The sequence below is a fragment of the Pseudorca crassidens genome, chromosome X (assembly GCF_039906515.1).
Source record: "Pseudorca crassidens isolate mPseCra1 chromosome X, mPseCra1.hap1, whole genome shotgun sequence".
Lineage (NCBI taxonomy): Eukaryota > Metazoa > Chordata > Mammalia > Artiodactyla > Delphinidae > Pseudorca > Pseudorca crassidens.
The window spans coordinates 73,024,267-73,048,166 of NC_090317.1; the positions used below are offsets into that span (position 1 = coordinate 73,024,267).

The following is a 23,900-nucleotide window of genomic DNA, read 5'->3' on the forward strand; positions in this document are numbered from 1 at the left end:
ATAGAAAATAAAAAGTAAAAAAACAAAAACAAGTGTTGGTGAGGATGTGGAGAAAAGAGAACCCTCATGCACTGTCGGTGGGAAGGTAAATTGGTGCAGCCCCTATGGAAAACAGTATGGAGATTCTCAATAAATTAAAAATAGAACTGCCATATGATCCAGCAATTCCACTCCTGGGTATTTATCCAAAGAAAACAAAAACACTAATTAGAAAAGACATATATACCCCTATGTTCATTGCAGCATTATTTACAATAGCCAAGATATGGAAGTAACCTAACTGCCATCAATAGATGAATGGATAAAGAAGATGTGAGATATATATATGTATATACGATGGAATATTACTCAGCCGTAAGAATGAAATCTTGCCATCTGCGACAACATGAATGTACCTAGAGGATATTATGCTTAGTGAAATAAGTCAGACAGAGAAAGACAAAAACTGCGTGATTTCACTTATAAGGGGAATCTAAAAAACAAAACAAATGAACATAACAAAACAGAAACAGTTATAGATACAGGGAACAAACAGGTGATTGCCAGGGGGAGGGGCATAGAGGGAGGAAAGAAATAGGTGAGGGAGATTAAGAGGTACAAACTTCCAGTTGCAAAATAAAGGAGTTAAGGGTATGAAATGTACAGTGTGGGGAATATAGTCCATAACTATGTAATATCTTTGTATGGTGACATATTGCAACTAGACTTATCATGGTGATCATTTTTAAATGTATAGAAATATTGAATCACTGTTGTGTAACAGGAACTAACATAGTGCTGTAGGTCAATTATACTTCAAAAATAAACAAACTAACAAACTCATAGAAAAAAAGATCAGATTTGTGGTTACCAGAGAGGCAGTCAAAGGTACAAACTTCCAGTTATAAGATTAAGTAAGTACTAGGGATGTAATGTACAACATGATAAATATAATTAACACTGCTGTATGCTATATATAAAAGTTGTTAAGAGACTAAATCCTAAGAGTTCTCATCACACACAAAAATTTTTTTTTCTGCGGTATGCGGGCCTCTCACTGTTGTGGCCTCTCCCATTGCGGAGCACAGGCTCCGGACGTGCAGGCTCAGTGGCCATGGCTCACGGGCCCAGCTGCTCTGCGGCATGTGGGATCTTCCCGGACCGGGGCACGAACCCGTGTCCCCTGCATCGGCAGGCGGACTCTCAACCACTGCGCCACCAGGGAAGCCCTATTTCTTTAATTTTGTATCTATATGAATGATGGATGTTCACTAAACTTATTGTGATAATCATTTCAAGATGTATATAAGTCAAATCACTATGCTGTATACCTTAAACTTTTGCAGTGCTGTTTATCAATTTATCTCAGTAAAACTGAAAGAAAAAAGAGGAATATTATCAAGGATAAAAAAATGTAATTTCATAATGGTAAGGGAGTCAATTATTCAAGAGAACCTAATCCTTAATGTTTATGCCCCTAATATACAAAGCACCAAAATATCTGAAACAAAATCATATATAAGCCAATAAAGGAGATAATATGGAATCATAAAAATACTCAATTGATCCAAAAGAAGCCAGAAAACAAGGAAAAGGGAATGAAGAACAGATGGGACAAATAGAAAACAAATAGCAATAAGATAGATTCAAATCAACCCATATCAATAATCACATTAAATGTAAATGGTCTAAACACCCCAATTAAAATGCAGATTGTCAGACTGGATTAAAAAAGCTAGACTCAAGTGTATACTGCCTACAAGAAAAACACTTTAAAAACACACAAAGGCACAAAGAGGTTAAAGCTAAAAGGATTTTAAAAAAATATACCATGCTAACATTAAAAGAAAGCTGGAAGGGGCTTCCCTGGTGGCGCAGTGGTTGAGAGTCCGCCTGCCGATGCGGGGGACACGGGTTCGTGCCCCGGTCTGGGAGGATCCCACATGCCGCGGAGCGGCTGGGCCCGTGAGCCATGGCCACTGAACCTGCGCGTCCGAAGCCTGTGCTCCGCAACGGAAGAGGCCACAACAGTGAGAGGCCCGCGTACCGCAAAAAAAAAAAAAGAAAGCTGGAGGGACTATATTATTATCAGAATAAGATTTCAGAACAAAGGATATTGCTCGGGATAAAAATGATCATAATAATAAACTTATTATTATAATAATAAAGGGATCAATTAATCTTACATGTTTATGCCTCTAATAACAGAGCTTCAAAATATACAGAGCAAAACCAGAACTATAATAAGAAAAAGACAAATCCATAATTCTAATTGAAGATTTCAATACCCATCTCTAAGTAACTGATAGAACAAGTAGGCAGAAAATCAGCAAGAATACAGTAGAAATGAATGGCACAATCAATCAAATTAACATGATTGACATTTGTAGGACACTCTATCCAACAACAGCAGAATATACATTCTTCTCAAGTACATACAGTTTGAACATTTGCCAAGACTGACCATATTCTAGGCCATAAGTCTCAAAAAATTCAAAAGGATTCAAGTCATATAAAGGATAGTCTCTAACCATAATGAAATTAAATTAGAAATCATAACAGAAAGATATTTGGAAAAATCTCCTAATATTTGGAAACTAAATAACATCATTTTAAATAACTGTGGATCAAAGAAGAAATCAACAGGGAAATTAGAATGTATTTTGAATTGAATGAAAACATAACTATCAAAATTTGTGGGATGTCATTAAAGGAGTACTGAAGGGGAAATTTATAGAACTAAATGTTTATATTAGAAAAGAAAAGAACTCAAATCAATGACCTCAGGTTCCACCTTTAAGAAAAAAAGCCCATTATATCCAAAGCAGAAATAAGGAAATAATAAAGGTCAGATTGGAAATTAATGAGCTAGGGTTTTGGGGGTACTGTTTTTAATTGTGGTAAAATATACATAACATAAAATTTACTATTTTAACCATTTGTAAGAATGAGCTGGTTCTTTGATAAACCTTAGCCAAACTGATCAAGAAAAAGGAGAAAAGACACAAAATATCAATAACAGGAATGAGATAGAGGACATTACTACAGTTTTTACAGACATTAGAAGGATAATAAAGAAATATTATGAATAACTTCATACCAATAAATTTGACAATTTAGACGAAACACACAAACTACCAAAGCTCACTCAAGAGGAAATATATAACCCGAACAACCCTATATCCAGTTAAAAAACTGAATTACAGTTAACCCCTCCTCCCCACCAAAAGCAACAACTAACAAAAACATCCTTCAGGTCCAGATGGCTTAACTTGTGAACTGTACCAAACTTCCTCTTCTTTTTTTTAAAGGATTTTTATTTTTATTTTTAAAAATATTTATTTATTTATATATGGCTGCATCGGGTCTTAGTTGCGGCATGCAGGATCTTTTGTTGCAGCGTGTGGGCTCCGTAGTTGTGGTGCATGGGCTCCGTAGTTACGGCACATGGGCTCAGTAGTTGCGGTGTGTGGGCTTAGCTGCCCCGTGGTGTGTGGGATCTTAGTTCCCTGACCAGGGATGGAACCCGCAATCCCCTGCATTGGAAGGCGGATTCTTAACCACTGGACCACCAGGGAAGTCCCTGTACCAAACTTTTAAGGAAAAAACAATATTAGTTCTATACAAACTCTTACAGACAATTGAAGAGGGGGCAATAGTTTCTAACGTATTCTAAGAGGCCTTGATACCAAAACCAGACAAAGACACTACAAGAAAACAACAGACCAATATCTCATGAACACAGATGCAAAAATTTTATACGAAATTTTATTTTAGCAAAATCTTAATTTTATGTACTGTTGAATTCAATAATACATAAAAAGGATGATATATCACAACCAAGTGGAACTTATTCAAAGAATGCAAGGCTGGTTCCATATTTGAACATCAAAGTCATTCACCAAATCAACAAACTAGAGACAAAAAGTATTTGACAAAATTTATACACACTCATTGGAAATTCCCTGGTGGTCCAGTGGTTAGGACTCGGCACTTTCACTGCTGGGGGCCTGGGTTTGATCCCTGGTCAGGGAAGTAAGATGCCGCAAATTGTGCAGCGTGGCCAAAAAAAAAAAAAAATTATATCCACTCAGGATAAAAAATCACAGAAAACTAAGCATAGATAAGAACTTCCTTAAGTTGATAAAGGGCCTCTGAAAAACCTATAGCTAATGTCATACTTAATGGTAAAGACTGAATACTGTTCCCCTGAGATCAGGAATAGCAGAAGGGTTTCTACTGTCACTACTCCTATTCAACATCATCCTGAATGTCCTAGCCAATGCAACAGGGCAAGTAAAATAAATAAAAGACATATAGATTATAAAGGAAGAAATAAAACTATTTATAGATGGCATGATTGTCTATGTAGAGAGTCCCAAAGAACCTACAAAATAGCCACTAAACTAATAAAGTCAGAAGATAAAAGTTAATATACAAAAATCAGTTGTATTTCTATATACCAGCACTGAACAACTAGATAAATAATTTGGTAGTTTTTCTTTTTTTTAAAAACTTTTTATTTATTTTTTTTTACATCTTTATTGGAGTGTAATTGTTTTACAATGGTGTGTTGGTTTCTGCTTTATAACAAAGTGAATCAGTTATACATAAACATATGTTCCCATATCTCTTCCCTCTTGCGTCTCCCTCCCTCCCACCCTCCCTATCCCGCCCTCCAGGCCGTCACAAAGCACTGAGCTTATCTCCCTGTGCTATGTGGCTGCTTCCCACTAGCTATCTACCGTACGTTTAGTACTGTATATATGTCCATGCCTCTCTCTCACTTTGTCACAGCTTACCCTTCCCCCTCCCCTTATCCTCAAGTCCATTCTCTAGTAGGTCTGTGTCTTTATTCCTGTCTTACCCCAAGGTTCTTCATGACATTTTTTCCCTTAAATTCCATATATATGTGTTAGCATACGGTATTTGTCTTTCTCTTTCTGACTTACTTCACTCTGTATGACAGACTCTAGGTCTATCCACCTCATTACAAATAGCTCAATTTCGTTTCTTTTTATGGCTGAGTAATATTCCACTGTATATATGTGCCACATCTTCTTTATCCATTCATCCGATGATGGACACTTAGGTTGCTTCCATCTCCTGGCTATTGTAAATAGAGCTGCAATGAACATTTTGGTACATGACTCTTTTTGAATTATGGTTTTCTCAGGGTATATGCCCAGTAGTGGGATTGCTGGGTCATATGGTAGTTCTATTTGTAGTTTTTTAAGGAACCTCCACACTGTTCTCCATAGTGGCTGTACCAATTCACATCCCCACCAGCACTGCAAGAGTGTTCCCTTCTCTCCACACCCTCTCCAGCATTTATTGTTTCTAGATTTTTTGATGATGGCCATTCTGACTGGTGTGAGATGATATCTCATTGTAGTTTTCATTTGCATTTCTCTAATGATTAATGATGTTGAGCATTCTTTCATGTATTTATTGGCAGTCTGTATATCTTCTTTGTTTTGATATTATTAGATTTTTAAAAATTTTATTTTTGGCTGTGTCAGGTCTTAGTTGTGGCATGTGGGATCTTTGTTGCGGCATGTGGGATCTTTTGTTGCAGCTCTCGGGCTCTTTGTTGAGGCACAAGGGCTTCTCTCTAGTTGTGGCGCATGGGCTTCTCCCTAGTTGTGGCGCATGGGCTTCTCCCTAGTTGTGGCGCATGGGCTCTGTAGTTTGCAGCACTCAGGCTCTCTAGTTGAGGTGCGCACACTCAGTAGTTGTGGTGTGCAGGCTTAGTTTCCCCGCGGCATGTGGGATCTTAGTTCCCCTACCAGGGATCTAACTTGCGTCCTCTGCATTGGAAGGTGGATTCTTTACCACTAGACCACTAGGGAAGTCCCTTGGCAGTTTCTTATAAAGTTAAACATACACTTACCATATGACCGAGCAATCCCACTCCTAGGTATTTACCCAAGTGAAATGACTACCTTTGTTATACAGAAACCTGTATGTGAATGCCTTTATAGTGGCCTTATTCATGATCACCAAAAACTAGGGAAAAAAAAGACTCCAAGATAACCTTTAACAGGCGAATAGATAAACTGTGGAACATCCATATGATGGAATAATACAGGCAACAACATGGATGAATATCAAATGCCTTATGCTAAGTGAAAGAAGCCATACTGTACGTTTCCAGTTATATGACACTGATGCAATGCAAAGTGAAAACAATAATGACAGAATACAGATCAGTGTTTGTGAAGGGCCAGCATATGGATGTGGGAGAAACTGACTACAAAGTGTTATAGGGGAATATAGAACTACTCTATATTTTTATTGTGGTGGTGGTTATACACCTGTATATGATGTTAAAACTTGCAGAACTACAGTAAAAAGGGTAGATCTTACTGTACATCAGTTATACCTTAATAAAATAAGTTGGAAAAAGATCAATGTCGTTTGCCATACTGAATAAAAACAAACCAACCAACCATAAGATCTTAAGATCACCTCAAGAAGATTATCTCAAAAAGATCAGAAACCATAAGATCAGCTCAAGAAGATTCAGAAAAAACTTTTGAAAAAATCCAACATCTATTCATCATAAAAACTTTCAGCAAACTAAGAACAGACAAGAACTTCTTCAACCTGATGAAGAACATATACAAAAAACCTATAGCTAATATCGTACTTAACGGTGAAAGGCTGAATGCTTTCTCTCTAAGATTGGGAACAAAGCAAGGATGCCCTCTTTTCACCTATTCTATTCGATATTTTATTGGAGGTTCTAGCAAGTACAATAAGGCAAGAAAGTTTTTTTTAAAGGCATACAGAGTGGGTAAGGATAAATAAAATTGTCCCTATGCGCAGATGATGTGATCGTCTATGTAGAAAATCCAGTGACAGAAAGCAGATTAATGGCTGCCTGGAGATGGGGTGTAGAGGGATAGACTGGGGAGGGGAGGGAGGGATTACAAAGGTGTACGAAGAAAGTTTTGGTCCTGATGGACATTGACTTTATCTTGATTGTGGTGATGATTTAATGGGCGCATATCTGTGTCAAAACTTATTAAACTGTACACTTTAAATATGTATAATTTATTGTAGGTCAAGTATACCTCAATAAAACTTTAAAATTTAACTGAACAGGGGCAGGGATAGAAAGGGTTCACTACTCATGGTCTTTAACAACCGTTCAGAGATAATCATATCTTTAGGAAATAATGCTTTCAGGTAGAACTCCAGATTTTGTAGTGTTTACTTCTAAACGAAAAGAAAGCTACTTCCCATTTTTTCCTATTCCCAATGTACATAAGACAAATGGCAGTTCAAGTTGTCCATACCTTCACTCGAGCTGTAGTGCCTTCCATTCCACGGCTCTGAGTCTCCTTCCGCTTTTCTGCGACCTCTCGTTGTTTTTGGAGAGCATCCTTGAGACGTTTGTTGGCAGCTGCTGCCTAAATAAAAATGGCTCATAGTAATGTTGAATTGAAGGGTAGAAAGAAGAACATTCTTCATTAATTATGTATCTGATGATTCATACAGCTAATCATCTGAGAAATACAAATTAGAACCCAGTGAGATGCTTTTACTTAAACCCTGGAGTGGCTACGATGAAAAATAAAACGACTGACAATCCCCAGGTTAGTGAGGATATGGAGCAACTGAAACTCTTATCCATGGCTGGTGTGAGTAAACTTTGGTACAAACACCATGGAAAATCATTTGTCATTATTAACTAAACTTGAACATACACAATCCCTGTGATTCATCATTTCCCCCCTAGGTATAACTCACCAGAAATGCTCACGTACCTATGCCAAAAGATACTGAAAGGCAAGTTCAGAGCAAACCACCCCTACGTGCAACAGCATTGGTGTTTATTACAATTCTACTACCAAATCAAAGAAACAAGATGCACTTCATTCTCTGTAATTCCCTTCAAAACCAGGAAAAATAATTTGTAGTGTTAGAAGTCAGGACAGTCGTTACCTCTGAGGAAGAGGGAAGGACTCGTCATTTGGAGAGAGAACAGGTGGGGGTGGGGATGAAGTTCTAAGGTTCTAGTAGTGACTTGTTTGTCTTAGGTTGATGGTTGTACAGGTTTTTTCGCTTTGGAATAACTCATGGAGATGTACATAATATTTGTGCCCTTTTTAGGTATATATATTCTACTTCAATAAAATAATTTATATTAACATAATAAAAAAGAAAGAACATTCTAATTTCTAGCACATTAGTCAAGAAAAATAAAAAATTCTATGGGTTTGAATTCTTATAGGAACTACATTTATAAGTCTCCATGTACATAACACTGGTGAACAGCTACTCCGTTAGAGCCTAGGGGAGGCACACAATTTCAAGGAAGCACTGCAGATTGAAAGCGTCTGGAAATGTCATATATCAGAATTACTCTTTTTGTTTTGTTTTGTTTGGAAAGAAGCAAGCCCAATTAGAAAAAATCCTTATTTGAATAGTGCCATTTTCATCAGGTTTTTATCTGCTGACAGCTCATGACAAACAGGGATCAAGACTTAGGAACTGCTGGTCAAGACTGTTATCCCTGGTTTCTCAGGACACTGGCTCATTTAAGGGATACTCCTCTGCCATCATCCAAGCCTGAAAGTGATAATACACTTGACCTAGCAGATTGGATTTTCTTACCTCTTCAGTTTTACGTCTGAGCACACTAGACTGTTTCTGGAAGCATCTTTCAAGTTTGAGCAGTTCATATTGCCTCTTACGGTCCTGAGAAGAAGAGAGTCAGACTTTTTATTGCTATTCAGCTAGCTAAAATAAAACCTTATAATGTAACTGAAGAGTCTTTCAATGGTATAGTCTTTATGGAAATCAGTATGGAGGTTCCTTAAAAAATTAAAAATAGAAAGACCATATGATCTGACAATCTCACTACTGGGTATATATATATCCAAAGGAAATGAAATCAGTATCTTGAAGAGATATCTGCATTCCCATATTCGTTGCAGCATTATTCACAATAACCAAATATGGAAACAACCTAAGTTGACAACCTAAGTTGACCTAAGCTGTTGACAAATGAATGGATAAAGAAAATGTGGTACGTGTATACAGTTGACGCCTGAACAACGTGGGGTTAGGGGTGCCAACCCCCATGCAGTCGAAAATTCATGTGTAACTTTACAGTTGGCCCTCCATATCTGTGGTTCTGCATCCATGGATTTAACCAACTGTGGATAGTATAGTAGTGTAGTATTTACTATTGAAAAAAATACGTGTATAAGTTGACCCGCGCAGTTCAAACCCACGTTGTTCAAGGGTCAACTGTATATACAATGGAATATCAGTCAGTCACATACAAGGAAATCCTGCTATTTGTAACAACATGGATGAACCTGGAGGTCACTGTGGTAAGTGAAATAAACCAGACTGAGAAAGACGAATACTATATGATCTCACTTATATGTGAAATCTAAAAAAGTCAAACTCATATAACCAGACAGTAGAATGATAGCTACCAGGTACTGGGGAGGGGATGGGGGCAGTGAGGAAAATGGGGAAAGGTTGGTCAAAGGGTACAAAATTTTAGTTATAAAATGAATAAGTTCTGGGGATCTATGTATAGCATAGTAACTATAGTTAATACTACTATACTGTATACTTGAAATTTGTTAGGAGAGTAGATCTTAAGTGTTCTCCCTACACTGAAAAGAAGGGGTAACTATGTGAGGTGATGGTTGTGTTGCAATCAGGAAATGTGATATCTCCAAATGTATTGTTCTCTTTCAAGATTGTTATGACTATTCTGGGTCACCTGCATCTCCATATGACTTTTAGGATCAGCATGTGAATTTCTACCAATAAGCTAGAGGAAATTTGGTTGGGATTGTGTTGAATCTGTAGATCAATCTGAGGGGGTATTCCAACTTAAGAATATTAAGTCTTCCCATCCATGAGCATGGATTATTGTTCCATGTATTTAGATCTTTTTAAAAAAAATTAATTTATTTATTTTTTGGCTGTGTTGGGTCTTCATTGCTGCGTGCAGGCTTTCTCTAGTTGCGACGAGTGGGGGCTACTCTTCATTGTGATGCGTGGGCTTCTCATTGTGGAGGCTTCTCTTGATGTGGAGCACAGGCTCTAGGCACGCGGGCTTCAGTAGTTGTGGTGCATGGGCTCAGTAGTTGTGGCTTGCAGGCTCTAGAGCACAGGCTCAGTAGTTGTGGCGCACAGGCTTAGTTGCTCCGCAGCATGTGGGCTCTTCCCAGACCAGGGCTCAAACCCGTGTCCCCTGCATTGGCAGGTGGATTCTTAACCACTGCACCAGCAGGGAAGCCCTATTTAGATCTTTAATTAATTCAATGATGTAGTTTTTAGTGTATAAGTCTTACACTTGTTAAGCTTATTCCTAAGTATTTTATTCTTATTGATGTTATTATAAAAGGAACTTTCTTAATTTCATTTTCAAATTGTTAGTGAATAGAAATACAACCAAATTTTGTGCATTGAACTTATGTCCTGCAACCCTGCTGAACACATGTATTAGTTCTAATAGTTTTCAGTTGATTCTCTAGGATTTTCCACATACAAGATCATGTCATCTCTAATAGAGATAGTTTTGCTTTTTCCTTTCCAATGTGGATGCCTTTCATATATTTTACTTGCCTAAGTGTTCTGGCTAGAACCTCCAGGACAATGTTGAATAGAAGTGGCGAGAGTGGATACCCTTGTCTTGTTCCTGATCTTATGAGAATTCAGCTGTTAATTTTATTGGGATTTCTTTGTATGTGATGAGTAATTTTATCTTGCTGTTTTTAAGTTTTTTGTCTTTGTCTTTCAACCATTGGACATGATGTGTCTTGGGTGTTGATCTCTTTGCATTTATCCTACTTGTAGTTGATTGAGCTTCTTAGATGTGTAGATTAATGTTTTTCATCAAATTTAGAAAGTTTTCAGTCATTAGATCTTTGAATATTTCGACTGCTGTTTCATTTATTGTTCTCATGGAGCTACCAGTCTCCTCTTAATTGCTCACCATCAAAATTTCCATTGTTTTTGACAGCACCTTTAGGTTTTAACTTCCCCAGACTCTGTCCCCAAATAAAGTCAGTCCCCTTAGGGAGAGCTGCATTCCTATGGACTGCCCCTCCCCCTGGGCAGAATCCTCTGCACCACTGCTTAGGACCTGGGGATGGGGACAGAAGCCCACTTCTCTGAGTGACATCTCTGTTCTATGAGTAGGATGCTGGCCAGTGGCAGCATACCCTATTTTTCTTGGCTGGTCTCCTGACATGGAACCTACATCCTACGATTAGATGGGTTATGGTAGTCAGACCCCAGTAGTCCTGGTCTTCTGCAGCAGGGATACAGCTTCCACCCTCTGCATGGAGGCTAGGTGGAAGAAGGGATCCCCAGATCTCTTGGCTGCTCTTGCCTGAAACAAAGCTTCAGCAACATGGAGCTGAGGGGGATGAAGGGAGAGAGTTGGTCGTGGCTCATATGCCACAGACTATTGTTGTTCTTACTCAGATTTAGTAGATTTCCTTGAATAATCGGTTCCTTGCTGTATGCCCTTAGGACAATACATTTCACCAGTTGTGCTTCTTTTGCTGGGAAGAGAGTCCACAAAGCTCCTCATGCCACCATTCCTCATGTCACCATTCCTGAAGTACTTCTCTCATTTCCTGACCCAACATATCACATTCTGGCCAATTCTAAAAATTACCCCAAATTAATGTCCTTTCCAATGTTCTTTCCAAGAACATTGTTACTACTCGAATTCAGGCCCTTATTATCTTTCTGGATGACGCAATACCTGCTTAACTTGTGTTCTGGCCTCCAGTTTCTCAATAGTTCAGTTTGTTCTACACCTGACTCCCAGATGTATCTTTGGAAAGCAGTACTTTGCTGATAGCACTTTGTTTCTCAAAAACCTTAAAAATCTTTACACTGCTAACAAAATACAGTTCAAACTTCCTAGATCTTTAACAATCCAGATTCAACTTGTCTTTCCAATGGAATCTTCTCCTACTATCTTTCATCCCACCTGGATCATTCGCTATTCCTACAAAGTTGTCATCTCTGTGTCTTTGTTCCTGCTCTTCCATTTATCTGGAATGCCTGCATTTATCTCTATCAAAATCCTCCCTATTGTTCAAGGTCTTTTCAGTCCAACTGGAAGTGTGCTTCCCTTTCTTAATTACATTGGTATTTTAGACTATTTGTAAAGCACAAGTCTCTTTATTTCTTGTATTGAAGAAAATCATGCGTATGTCTCATTTTCCCCTTTAGACAAGATAGTCTTCAAGAGCAAAACACATATACTACTCATCTTTCTATTTTCCATGGTATCTAGTGGATAGTATCTTGCACGTAGTAGACGTTTAATAAATAGTTGTTAAATTCATGAATGTATCATATATTTAGAGATACCAGCTGTTTGAAGAGAAGCTTTAATGTTAGTCAGCCCAGAAAAGGGTTCATTAGGTAGGACTTTGAGAAATTGTAGTTACTTACCCGTTCTTTTAATTGGATTACTTCTTTGTCTTTTTGTTGCTTCCACTGTCTGAACCTCTCAGCATCCTCTTTCATCTGACGCATTAACTGTACCCGCTGGTTTTTCATCACCTGTAGAAACAAAAACCAGCACGAATAGTAGTCATCTGCACTTATTCTGGGCTGATGTACAGATGGATAGACTAACCATTAAGAAGAGAGAAAAAAATCCAGAGCTGAGCTGAGAAGCCTGCCAACAGATTTTCTGATTACGTTTGCAATACCACTTGCTATTCTTACATAGACTATACAAATGAACGCTCTGAAGAAATGATAGAAAAAATGTACCTACAAGCTAAATCCAGCCCTAAATTCACTGCATATAAATGAAATTTCAAGGAAGTATCTACTAAGTCTCAAGGACAAATCTACCTAGCAACCACTGTATTCGAATAGTTTCAGTACAATGACCTGTAACCACCACTTTGTACATGTCAGAAGTTGAACATTCAATGACTGAAAATTTTCTCTATGTATCTGTTGTTTTGCAACCACTTTGCAAAATTATTCCACATGATCATGGAAAGTGGTCAGAATGTCACCACTAAATATTAAGGTATCCTCGCCCTTTGGTTTCAGAGAATCTAACATTAAAACTCTGAATGTCAAAGCAGAGTTTTGTTATTCAGATTCTAGATGGCTAGCACAATGTCCTACAAAAGGGACATCTGTAGAGATTCAAACACTTGAAATGATGGGCCCTGCCTGCTACTTTCTCACCTGCAAACACCTCTGTAGTATAATTCTAAATAAAACGCCTATGTTTGTAAGTTTCTATAGGGTAAATGCAAGGATGAGAGTTTATTACCCGTATTTCCTGGTTCAGTTTGGAGACGGTATGCTCTGTGGATTCTTTCAGCTTCAGAAGTTTAGACTGCTCATTCAGTTTCTTCTTCAGATCAGCTATTTGACCCTCTAGCTCCTGGAGACGTTTCCGGCGGCGCTCACTCAACCTAAACACAGATGTTGTAGGAATGAGGACTAGCAGCAGCAAAGTCTGACTCCAAAAGACATAATATTAGACTCCCAGGTTCACAACCTTGATATATATAAAATAGGCGGCCAGTCACATAGCCATCTTTAAATAATGAATCCCACCCAAACAACCAAAACCATCTCAACACTGGGAGCTAAAGAGTAAAGGAAATTTTTTGCGTAAGTAACAATGTAGCTGCCTCAATACACTACTCTCTCACCACTCTGCGTTAAAAGGATGGTTCTTTGAAGGCATTTCACTTCACTTGAGCCTAAGGAATAATTCCGATGATTGTTACACAAGTCTGAGATAGAAAGTAAACATTCAACATAACTTTTAAGAACATGAACTTTAGATACTATAGAGAGATATAACAGAATCACTAAGTAAAAAGAAGGTAGAATAGCCAATAAAGGCAAAGGTCTAAGGGAGTGTAGGATATTCTGGTAATTTGTCTTGGTTTTATTCTTAACCGGCTAAGGGATGGCTAGATTGATTTTTCATTTGCTAGCCTGAATATTAATTCTATTCACAAACTAATTTACCATCAGCACAGGGACAAAGAAACTCTTGCTGTCTGGTAGGTCTGATAACCTTTCAAAATACAGCTCAAATGCTAACTTCTTATAAAGCTTTCCTTGATCATGCCAGCCTGAACTGATATCTCCTGCCTCTGAACTCTTAAAGCCATTACTGCCTAAGAAATTTATTTGGCTGCTAATCATATGCTGTGTTATGGCATTCTTTTACTGTCACCATGAGATGTTATTTAAAATCTCAGTTCCTTAGCTTTTCTTTTGTTTTAGGTCTCCTCTCCATAATTAGGTTTAAATCCTGTAGGGGCAGGAAATGGCTCTTTCACTTCTCTGTTTCGTCTATGGCTTTTCATACACAGTTTGGGACTTGAAATAATAGTATTGACTTTTTTCTTACTTGGCATGGTTGACATCCTTCTTTGCTGTCTGAAGTTCAAGAACCAATTCTTCTTTTTCCTTTTGCAGATTGATGACTTCCAATTCTAGGTTTTTTATGTTATCCTAGAAATGTTATAGGTCGAGAGAAAGAAAACATTAAAAGGCAAAGCAAGAAAATCACTTCAACATCTCATGTCTTAAGGAACTAGGCATTCAACTTTACCACTTCGATTGCACACTAAAAGCATTTGTACTTCATTTGATGGAGAATGAAATTATATAGTGGGAAAAGTATGAACTTGGAATCCAAAGGCCTGGGTTTAAACCTTGAGTCCAGCACATTCTATCTAAACAACTTAAGGAAAGCCATTTCATCTCTTTTAGTCTTAGTTTCTATGCAAACAAGAGTTACTGTGGCAGGCCTGAGACTGATATCCTAAAAACAGACCTGGCTTGCAAGTTGGACCTCGGCTCATGTCTGGGATCTTGGATTTTGGTAGGATTCCCACCATCTCCTAACTGATAAGAGTGGCTCATTATGCCTAAACTGTGCAAACAGAATGATTTATCCTGAACACATGCTTTCCTTCTGGAAGTCTAGAATTTTTGTATGTGCTAGGCAGAGAATGCCTACATGAATTACTGCTGCTAACAATCCTGGACTCCTAGGCTCAGGGGAGCTTCCCTGATAGACAACATTTTGACAACACATGTTGTCAAAACCCATTGCTGGAGGAATTAAGTACATACTATGTGACTCCATCGGAAGAAGACTCTTGGAAGCTTGCACCTGTTTTCCTTCAGACCTTGCCCCATGTGTTCTTTCCCTTTGCTGATTTTGTTTTGTATACTTCCACTGTAATAAATCTTACACTGAGTCCTGTGAGTCCTCCTGGTGAATCATTGAACCTGGGGGTGGTCTTGGGGACCCCCGAGAGTTTTCCTATCTATGTAAACAACTAACACCACCTACCTCACAGGGTTGTTGGGAAGACTGAATAAGATAAAAAGTAAAGATATTTTGTAAACTGTAAAGAGCTGCACAAACATTCTTATATTCTGAACTTTCAAACGTATGCATTCAATAGCAACTGCAGTTCTGCATGCACTTAGAAAACAAATTCTAGAAACTGAAGTTTGGTAGTTTTTCCAAGATTGGGAAAACTCAATGAACAGATTCCTTCCTGTTCTCATAACCAAAAAAAGATTAAAGGAAACTGACTGAATGAGTGGTTGGTAGCCAAGAAGATTATACGAGGGCCTTAGACCAGTACTGAAATGACAAAAAGAAGCAGAGGCAGGTTAGGTGGGGCTGTACCTAAATAGGCAAGAGCTATTTTCCATGAAGTATACTTTTAGTCATTTCAATCTAATCAATGAAACCAATCTCACTGCTTTATATACCCTGTATATTTAAACTGGCAATAACGTGTGTGTGTGTGTGTGTGTGTGTGTGTGTGTGTGTGTGTGTGTGTACTTATAGAAGTAACACATGAAAACATTCTTGTAAAAAATAATCCAGATAATACATATAAAGGGCAAGTCCCCTTAACTTCCTTACTCCTGCCAAAATTCCAGTCCTCTCTCCAGAAGTAACCACTGTCATCAGCTTGGTCCAGATCTTCCAGACACTTTTTCCCTAGACACTTACATACTATGTATATGGACATGTACATATTCTAGACATTTACATAGAAATGTAAATGCCGTGTGTGTGTGTATTTACTAAGTATATTGTGGCAAATGCCTAGAATATATAATAATATATGTAAATAAATAGACTTTAAAATAATATATACACACACATGTGCATATATATATGTGTATGTGTGTACTTACTGAAATATGTTAAAGATAAACAGAGTTACATTATATGTAGATAATATTCTGTAACTTGCCTTTTTTTTAAAACTTGGTCTTGGAGGTTTATTTATATCAGTGCATACAGATCTATCTCATTCTTTTTGTTGCCATAATGAAACATTCTTGTACATGCCTTCTGTGAACACGTGCAAGGTTTTTCTAGGGTAGAGACAAGTGGATTACAGGGTCATGGGGGTACACATTTTCAATTTTAATAGATACTACCAAATTGTCCCCCAAAGTGGTTATTCCAGTTTACACTCTCGCTAGCTATGTATGAGAGTACTTATTTCCCTGCACCCTTGTGAACATTTGATATTGCTACACTTCAAAATTTTTACCAATGGGATGGGTAAAAAAATAGTATCTCTTCATTATGTATGCCACATTCAGTTAATAGTCTCACTGGCTCCACAAGGGAAATTATTCAAATATTTGACTCCTGGGCTATTATAATTCATGGTAGTCTTCACTAACAAGAACTTATACCTCCTCAGATTTTTCTATAGCAATTCTTTACAGTGATAGGAAAAATATTGTTTAGAACAAAAAATTACCTTTATTTCTTAGAAAAAGAGAGACATTTACATGTGATTAAAAGGTACTGTTAACATTAAGAATTTATTTCCTTTTAACTTTAAGGTTTGGAAGCTCAAGCATATTTGATTCCAAGGGAAAAAAAGGACAAGTTATCTTATTACAGCTATAGCTATAGATCATTACTAGCACCCCCTCATAGGGTTAGAAGTACACTGGGGGAACATATGTCCCTGCGTTTCTAGGCAAGAGTACAAGAAGAGAGGAATAATTTCTCAGCCTTATCGTTAATCCTTCATTTATCCTGGAAAGGCCAAAATACATTCAACCTAAAAAAGGCTGCATTTTATGTCCTGTTAGTATGGAAGATTGAGCTATGTATTTAACTTGCTCTCTCCTGAAAACCCACTAAAATGACCTCCCAAAAGGGTATAAATCAATAAGGATGAAGAGAGCAGTCAAGAGATATAAACAAACTTTTTTGGATGAGGAAAATATTTTGGATAAGTGGTAACTGAATTAGAGTAGAAAAAGCTAAACTATGACTCCTATAGGACAAATGTCAAGAAGTAACAAGCTAATTTGTACCATAGCACCACAAAGAGGAGAAGAGGTTTCCTCTCTGGAGAGGCTGAACCTGACAGGCTGGACTCATAGGCAGCAGACACAGCAAAAGGCAGGGATAAAGTAACATACTACTGATAGGGAATTAAATAAAAGTCTGTATATAACTGGAGAGACTTCAACTCCCTCATTTCCTCTGAGTTACCAGAAATAGGGCATATTACTACTCTCCCCACACAACTCCAGGCAAGAGAATGAAAGATTTCTTTATTGGAAACTGACCAGCCCAGAGAAACCTATGCATACAGAACTTCCTATTGGCTATTAGTGTCTCACTGTTAAATATGAATGGACAACCAAAGATCACTGGAAATTTGAAGAAAGCTTCTTACATGAAAGACCAAATCAAACACACTAAAGAGGGGAATTTGAACGAAACAGAGGCAAGGCAGGAAGAAGAAAACTTCAACAAAATTTAATTTCTATCCTTAGAGATGAGCACTGCATCCATGAAAAAAAGAAGAGAAGGCTATAAAAAGGAACAATTAGAGAATTTTAAAAAATCTTAGAAATAGACAAATAAAAAAATTCACCAGAAGGAGTGCAAGGAAATCTCCCAGAGAATGGAATAAAAAGACAAAGAAATAGAAAATAGGAGAGAGGAGATAAGAAAAGCAGAGACTAAATCTAAGAGATCCAATATCTGACTAAGAGGAGTGCAAGAAAAGAAAAAACAGGGATTTCCCTGGTGGCGTAGTGGTTAAGAATCTGCCTGCCAATGCAGGGGACAGGGGTTCGATCCCTGGTCCAGGAAGATCCCACATGCCACAGAACAACTAAGCCCGTGCGCCACAACTACTGAGACTGCACTCTAGAGCCTGTGAGCCACAACTACTGAGCCCGCGTGCACAACTACTGAAGCCCGCGCACCTAGAGCCTGTGCTCCACAACAAGAGAACCCACCGCAATGAGAAGCCCGCACACCACAGTGAAGAGTAGCCCCTGCTCGCCGCAACTAGAGGAAGCCCATGTGCAGCAATGAAGACCCAATGCAGCCAAAAAAATAAATAAATTTACTAAAAAAAAGAAAAGAAAAAAGAAAATAGAGAGGTGGGCATTATTAAAGAAATAATATAAGAAAACTTCCCACTAAAGAAGAATACAAATTTCTAGATTGAAAGGACCCACCAAGCAGCAAGCACAATAAGTGAGAACAGATCCACACCAAGGCACATGATTGTGAAATTAAAGAATATTTGGGGATAAAGAAAAGATCCTGAAAGTTGCCAGAGGGGAGGAAAATACAGGTCAAATAAAAAGAATCAGGAATTATAATGGACTTCTAAACAGCAACATTGGAAATAGAAGACCATGGAGCAAAGCCTTCAAAATTCTGAAGAAAAACGATTTCCACTGTAGAATTCTAAACCCAGCCAAACTAACAAGTGTAAGAAACACCACCATCACCACCACCACCACAACAACAACAAAAAGCTATTTTCAGGCATGCAATGGTTTAAAACATTTTCCTTTCATGTACACTTTCTCAGAAAGCTGTTTGGGTTGTACTCCACCAACACAAAGGAGTAGCCCAAGAATGAGGAAGACATGGAATCGGTTTCAATACAGAGATGAGAAGTGAAGCAGGTTCCCAGGACGACAGTCCCAGGCTGATGGCTGAGCAGTAGGCCTAGAGAAAGCAAACCAGAACAAAAGATTCCAAGAGGGTTGTCTTCAAGAAAGAAATGGATTGATAAATTACCTGGTATGTTTGACTACTGAGAGGAGTTTTATAATTCTGTTAAGAAGTTTGGAGATAAATTATTGACAGGTAAATAGCAGACTAAGTAAATGAAAAAATGAGATTATTATTACTATTGTGATGATTATTATTATTTTTGGCCATGCTACATGGCTTGAGGGATCTTAGTTCCCCAACCAGGGATTGGACCCAGGCCCACAGCAGTGAAAGCCCCCAGTCCCAACCACTGGACCGCCAGGGAACTCCCAAAATTAACTTCAGGAAATGCAAAAGGCTGTATAAGAAAGGAAATGGAATCATAGTATACTATGTGGCTCAGTTATAAAACTTACGTAATCATAAAATTTAAACACTAAATATTCATTTAATCAAAAAGTGTGATATAACCATTTTGAAAGATAGAGGTGAGGCACTGTGCATGGGGGGATGTATAAGAGAGCTATATTCCCATCTCCCATAGTGGGAAGTCAATTGAAAATGTCCAAAAATTTTAAAGTAACATAATTATACTACCAACTCTTATCTAGAAATCTGGAGGTAAATGTCAGAAGAAACAGCTTAAAGAACTTGAACTATAAACCTAGGGAATAGGAGAGAAGGTAGTAGGGCAGGAGATTGCTTTTATTTTTCTGAGCATTGTACTATTTGACCTGTAAAAATGATATACATGCATTTGTGTGACATAAATAAAAAATAAGTTTCAAAAAAGTTAAGACTGAAAAAAAAAGTTAAGACTGTGATAACAAAAAGGAAATAACACCTCTACTGGCAACTCAGTTATTATTTTGGAAGCAACTTCTGCCCTATGGAAAAAAAAGTGAAAATTATTTAGGAGAAACACTTTTCTTGTTTTTACTCTGAAAACTTAGGGGAACTGGTGGTAGAAATGTATGACTAATACAGGGATTTGTCGAGAACAGCATATAGGACTTTGGGGATGATAGGATATAGCTGAATGGGAAAGCAATCCACCCTTCCCCCTACCAGTTCTGCTAACATCCCTTTGTGGATGGGAAATACCGGGCTACAGGGGAAAATAAGGTCTGGAGCAAGGGTAACCTTGTGGACAACCTAAAAGCCCAAGACTTGTCTTTAAGTAAAGACCTGATTATTAATTAGCAAGGGCCACTTAGGACTACCACTAGGAAAAGCAGTTTAGCCATTTGCCAAGTCATGTGACATCCACTACAAGTGTCTTCATAATTCTCACTATAACCCAGACTGTCTACTAAGAGATGTACCTTTCTTAGAATCCCAGCATAGTTATTAGAACAAAATTTCTCTACAAGTAGGGACCACATTTATTATAACATTATCTAACTATTTATTAAATACCTGTTGCATAAGTAAGGCATTAGATTAAATGAAAGAAAATTACAGTTTCTTTATACTGAATGTATCCTTTTTTTTTTTTTTTTTTTGCGGTATGCACACCTCTCACAGTTGTGGCCTCTCCCGCTGCGGAGCACAGGCTCCGGACGCGCTGGCTCAGTGGCCATGGCTCACGGGCCCAGCCGCTCCGCGGCATGTGTGATCCTCCCAGACCGGGGCACGAACCCGTGTCCCCCACATCGGCAGGCAGACTCCCAACCACTGCGCCACCAGGGAAGCCCGAATGTATCCTTTTTTTAACCAGCAGTACAACTCCAGTTGTACTATGCACATTATGTTGCCTTGTCATCATCAAAAACGGTGTGCCTGCTTTCTTCCCATACTACTAAAGAGAGATGGTAGACATGAACATTACGTGCCCTAGTAAATATTGTACCTGGTACTGGAACTCGATAGGCTGTAGTTGGCTGTCATTCTGAGTCATTTTCTTGGCTAGGGCCTCTTTCAGTGCAAGGGCTTTATTCAACTCAACCAGCTCCTTAGACATCTGAGCTTGACGTAGAGCATGCTGAGTGGTGAAACCATCAGAAGACCTGCTGCTCCCTGGACTGATTTCCACTTGCTGGAAAAGATCAGTATAATGATTTGTGAGAGGAAAAAGCAATTGGAGTTCCTTAGGCACTGTTTCATCAAGTCTCACAGCCACTTCTCCATTATCAGTACCTCTGTTCTTTTTTTTTTAAGTACCTCTGTTCTTTTAAAACTGTAGCTTCTCAAACATTTGCTTTAAACATCAGAAGTAAATTGAGCTAACCTATTTCTCTGCTCTCACAAGAACCTTATTTCTTATATCCTTTAACTGATTCTTTTAGAGTGAACCAAGTTTCGGGCCTCTCACTGTTGTGGCCTCTCCCGTTGCGGAGCACTGGCTCCGGACGTGCAGGCTTAGCGGCCGTGGCTCATGGGCCTAGCCGCTCCACGGCATGTGGGATCTTCCCAGACTGGGGCACAAACCTGTGTCCCCTGCATCGGTAGGCGGACTCTCAACCACTGCGCCACCAGGGAAGCCCTGGCCAACACTTCTTACTTTCACCTTATTAGAGGAGAGAGGGCTCTGGAAATGGCACTTTGGTAATGGTGGAAATGGAGAAGAGGCTTCATTTATTCTCACAGAGCTGACCTCTGGCACCTGATTTACCTCCTATCTTTCTTCTTTCAGAATATAAAAAATACCAACATATATTTGTTTTAGGGAGAAAAAGCTGTCTCAAGCAAACCACTGTCCATCCTTTCATTCTGACTCTGCTCTATAGCCATCAGCCAATATCTAACACATTTTATCTATTCTTGCAACTTGAATGCTCAAAATATTTTCCTTGGTTCTTTTAGCCCTTAACCACTGCATCCACAGAAACGTATGTTGAGAAAAAATTTTCTTCCATTTCTTCTCTAATGCTTTTTTGACTTTGCCATAATTTCCTAATTTGTTTCCTTCTTTGTCTTAATGTGCTAGACAGTTGATGCAGAATACTAGCATCTAATAAGAAATCAGTAAACCAGACTGCAAATATGGAAAGTGGCAACCCTGAGAAGCTTTGCTTAGCAGTTATACTATTAGAGAGAGATACTATCCAAGTTAGGGATTTTATAGTTAACTGAGTTTTACACTCAAGATTTCTGGATTTCCAAGGCATTCTATGGAGGATGGTAGCAATCAGGGAGTCTCTTCCTCAGGTGAGTGATAAATCATAAGAAATGGCACAGTTAAAGCTCCTGGTTCTACACAAAGGGGCCAATTACTTACCGCTTCTGGTTCCACTGCAGTATCAATAGCTGCAGCCATACAAGCAACAGTTTCATCCTGCAATGAGAAATGATATCTCAGTTTAGGAGCTTACTAGTGGGTTTTATGTGGGTTATTTAGTTGTTTTCAAGTGTATATAGAGACCATTTAAGGTGTTGGACCAATTCTGTAGTCACATATACCCCAACAACCATGTTTCCACTTCCTATTTCTCAAGGGTCTGTCTTTTGTATAAAGGTTGATTGTGCAGTCTTCGTAAAAATAGGGTCATGTGGCCACTGACATATTTATTGCACCTCTCCTGCTCTGCCAGAGTTCACTGGGCTAGAGTGAAACAGCCATTCCAGCAGGCCAAAGTTCAATCCACTTTATAGACTCTACCCTTTCTTTTTCTGTTTTTTACCACTAAGTCTACCTCTATAATGTACAGGTCTAGCCAGTTCTCATGGACATACCATCCTAAGACCAGACATAGCAAATAAAGGCAATGCAGCAGAAAAGTGAATAGGATAAAGGATTATTTTTGATTTTTATCTTATATCCAGTCAAGGTAGCAAGAGCCCACTCTACAAGGAAATAAACGCCACAGGTGAATGCCCCAGAAAAATGTGCTCATTAAGTCAGACACACTTCAGACTCTGTCCCTCATATACATAGGAACCAATCATATGCAGCTACTCGAGGTAGTGGTTAGTTGAAGGGAAAGGGTAAGCACTGATTCCCTCCCAGGGAAGGGTACATTCCTTTCTTGAGCATTAGAACAACCACCACCTAAAAGGGAAACCTAAAACCACTTATTAGGACTAATTTATTTATAGGCTCTCATATGAGCAAGCTCTGTTCTCCCCACTGGAATTTAGGCTTTATTTGGCATTGCAACATAAAGATTACCACTTCTGTTTAAGTGATTCTGAAAAGCCCTGGGAAGAAAGGATTATTTCCAGGATGTCACATGATTAAGGTCATAGATGAAAGAGCTATTGGCTCAATAGCAAGGAAAGAATTTAGGGTTAGCACAGGGAGTCCCGGCACCAGCCCAGTGAAACATTACATAGTTGTTGAAACTTGAATCTTAGTACCTTTAAGGCAAGAAGTGAAAGAGGCCCTTAATGGAACTTCCCTGGTGGTCCAGTGGTTAAGACTCCATGCTCCCAGTGCAGGGGGCACGGGTTCGATCTCTGGTCGGGGAACTAAGATCCCACATGCCACACAGTGTGGCAAAAAAAAAAAAAAAAAAAAGGCCCTTAGTAAATGCTGTTTGTAAAGCATTTCCCTTATTCTGCCCAGAAATTCCTAACCAGTGAGACTCAAAGAGAATTCAAAGGAAGCCCCAGTATTCCTACATCCTTTCTCATCATGATTTACACTACTGGTGATTCTCCAAGGGCAGGACATACTAAATCCTTCTTAAAAAACAGAGCACTTCAATGTATTATAGGTTAATGGTTACCCTTTTCTCCCTCCCAGTAAGTCTCAGTAAAAGGACTATAGACCTATCCTAGACTAGTAGGGCCTATGACACTGGCTTTTGGAGACTTTTTCTAGGACCTTCCAGAGGGTCAGGATCCAGGTAGATCCGATTCAACATGCCCTGAAGAAGACATGTTGTTACTGTGGGTTTACCTTTTGGCCCAGTGAAATTTCACAATGCTAAGGTTTAAGCTTTGGTGACAC

General features: G+C 38.6%; 1 protein-coding gene across 2 annotated transcripts in view; it reads right to left on the reverse strand.

Moving 5' to 3' along the window:
- The window catches only part of KIF4A (kinesin family member 4A), a 127,107-nt gene that overhangs the window by 26,992 nt on the left and 76,215 nt on the right, over positions 1 to 23,900 (reverse strand). For both annotated transcript variants that reach the window (XM_067724187.1, XM_067724186.1), the window contains exons 14-20: positions 22,227 to 22,283; positions 20,859 to 21,044; positions 14,384 to 14,487; positions 13,283 to 13,427; positions 12,436 to 12,546; positions 8,605 to 8,688; positions 7,284 to 7,397 (exon numbers count right to left, since the gene is read on the reverse strand). In XM_067724187.1, the coding sequence (XP_067580288.1) occupies positions 7,284 to 7,397; positions 8,605 to 8,688; positions 12,436 to 12,546; positions 13,283 to 13,427; positions 14,384 to 14,487; positions 20,859 to 21,044; positions 22,227 to 22,283 (801 nt within the window). The remainder of the gene's footprint in view (positions 1 to 7,283; positions 7,398 to 8,604; positions 8,689 to 12,435; positions 12,547 to 13,282; positions 13,428 to 14,383; positions 14,488 to 20,858; positions 21,045 to 22,226; positions 22,284 to 23,900) is intronic.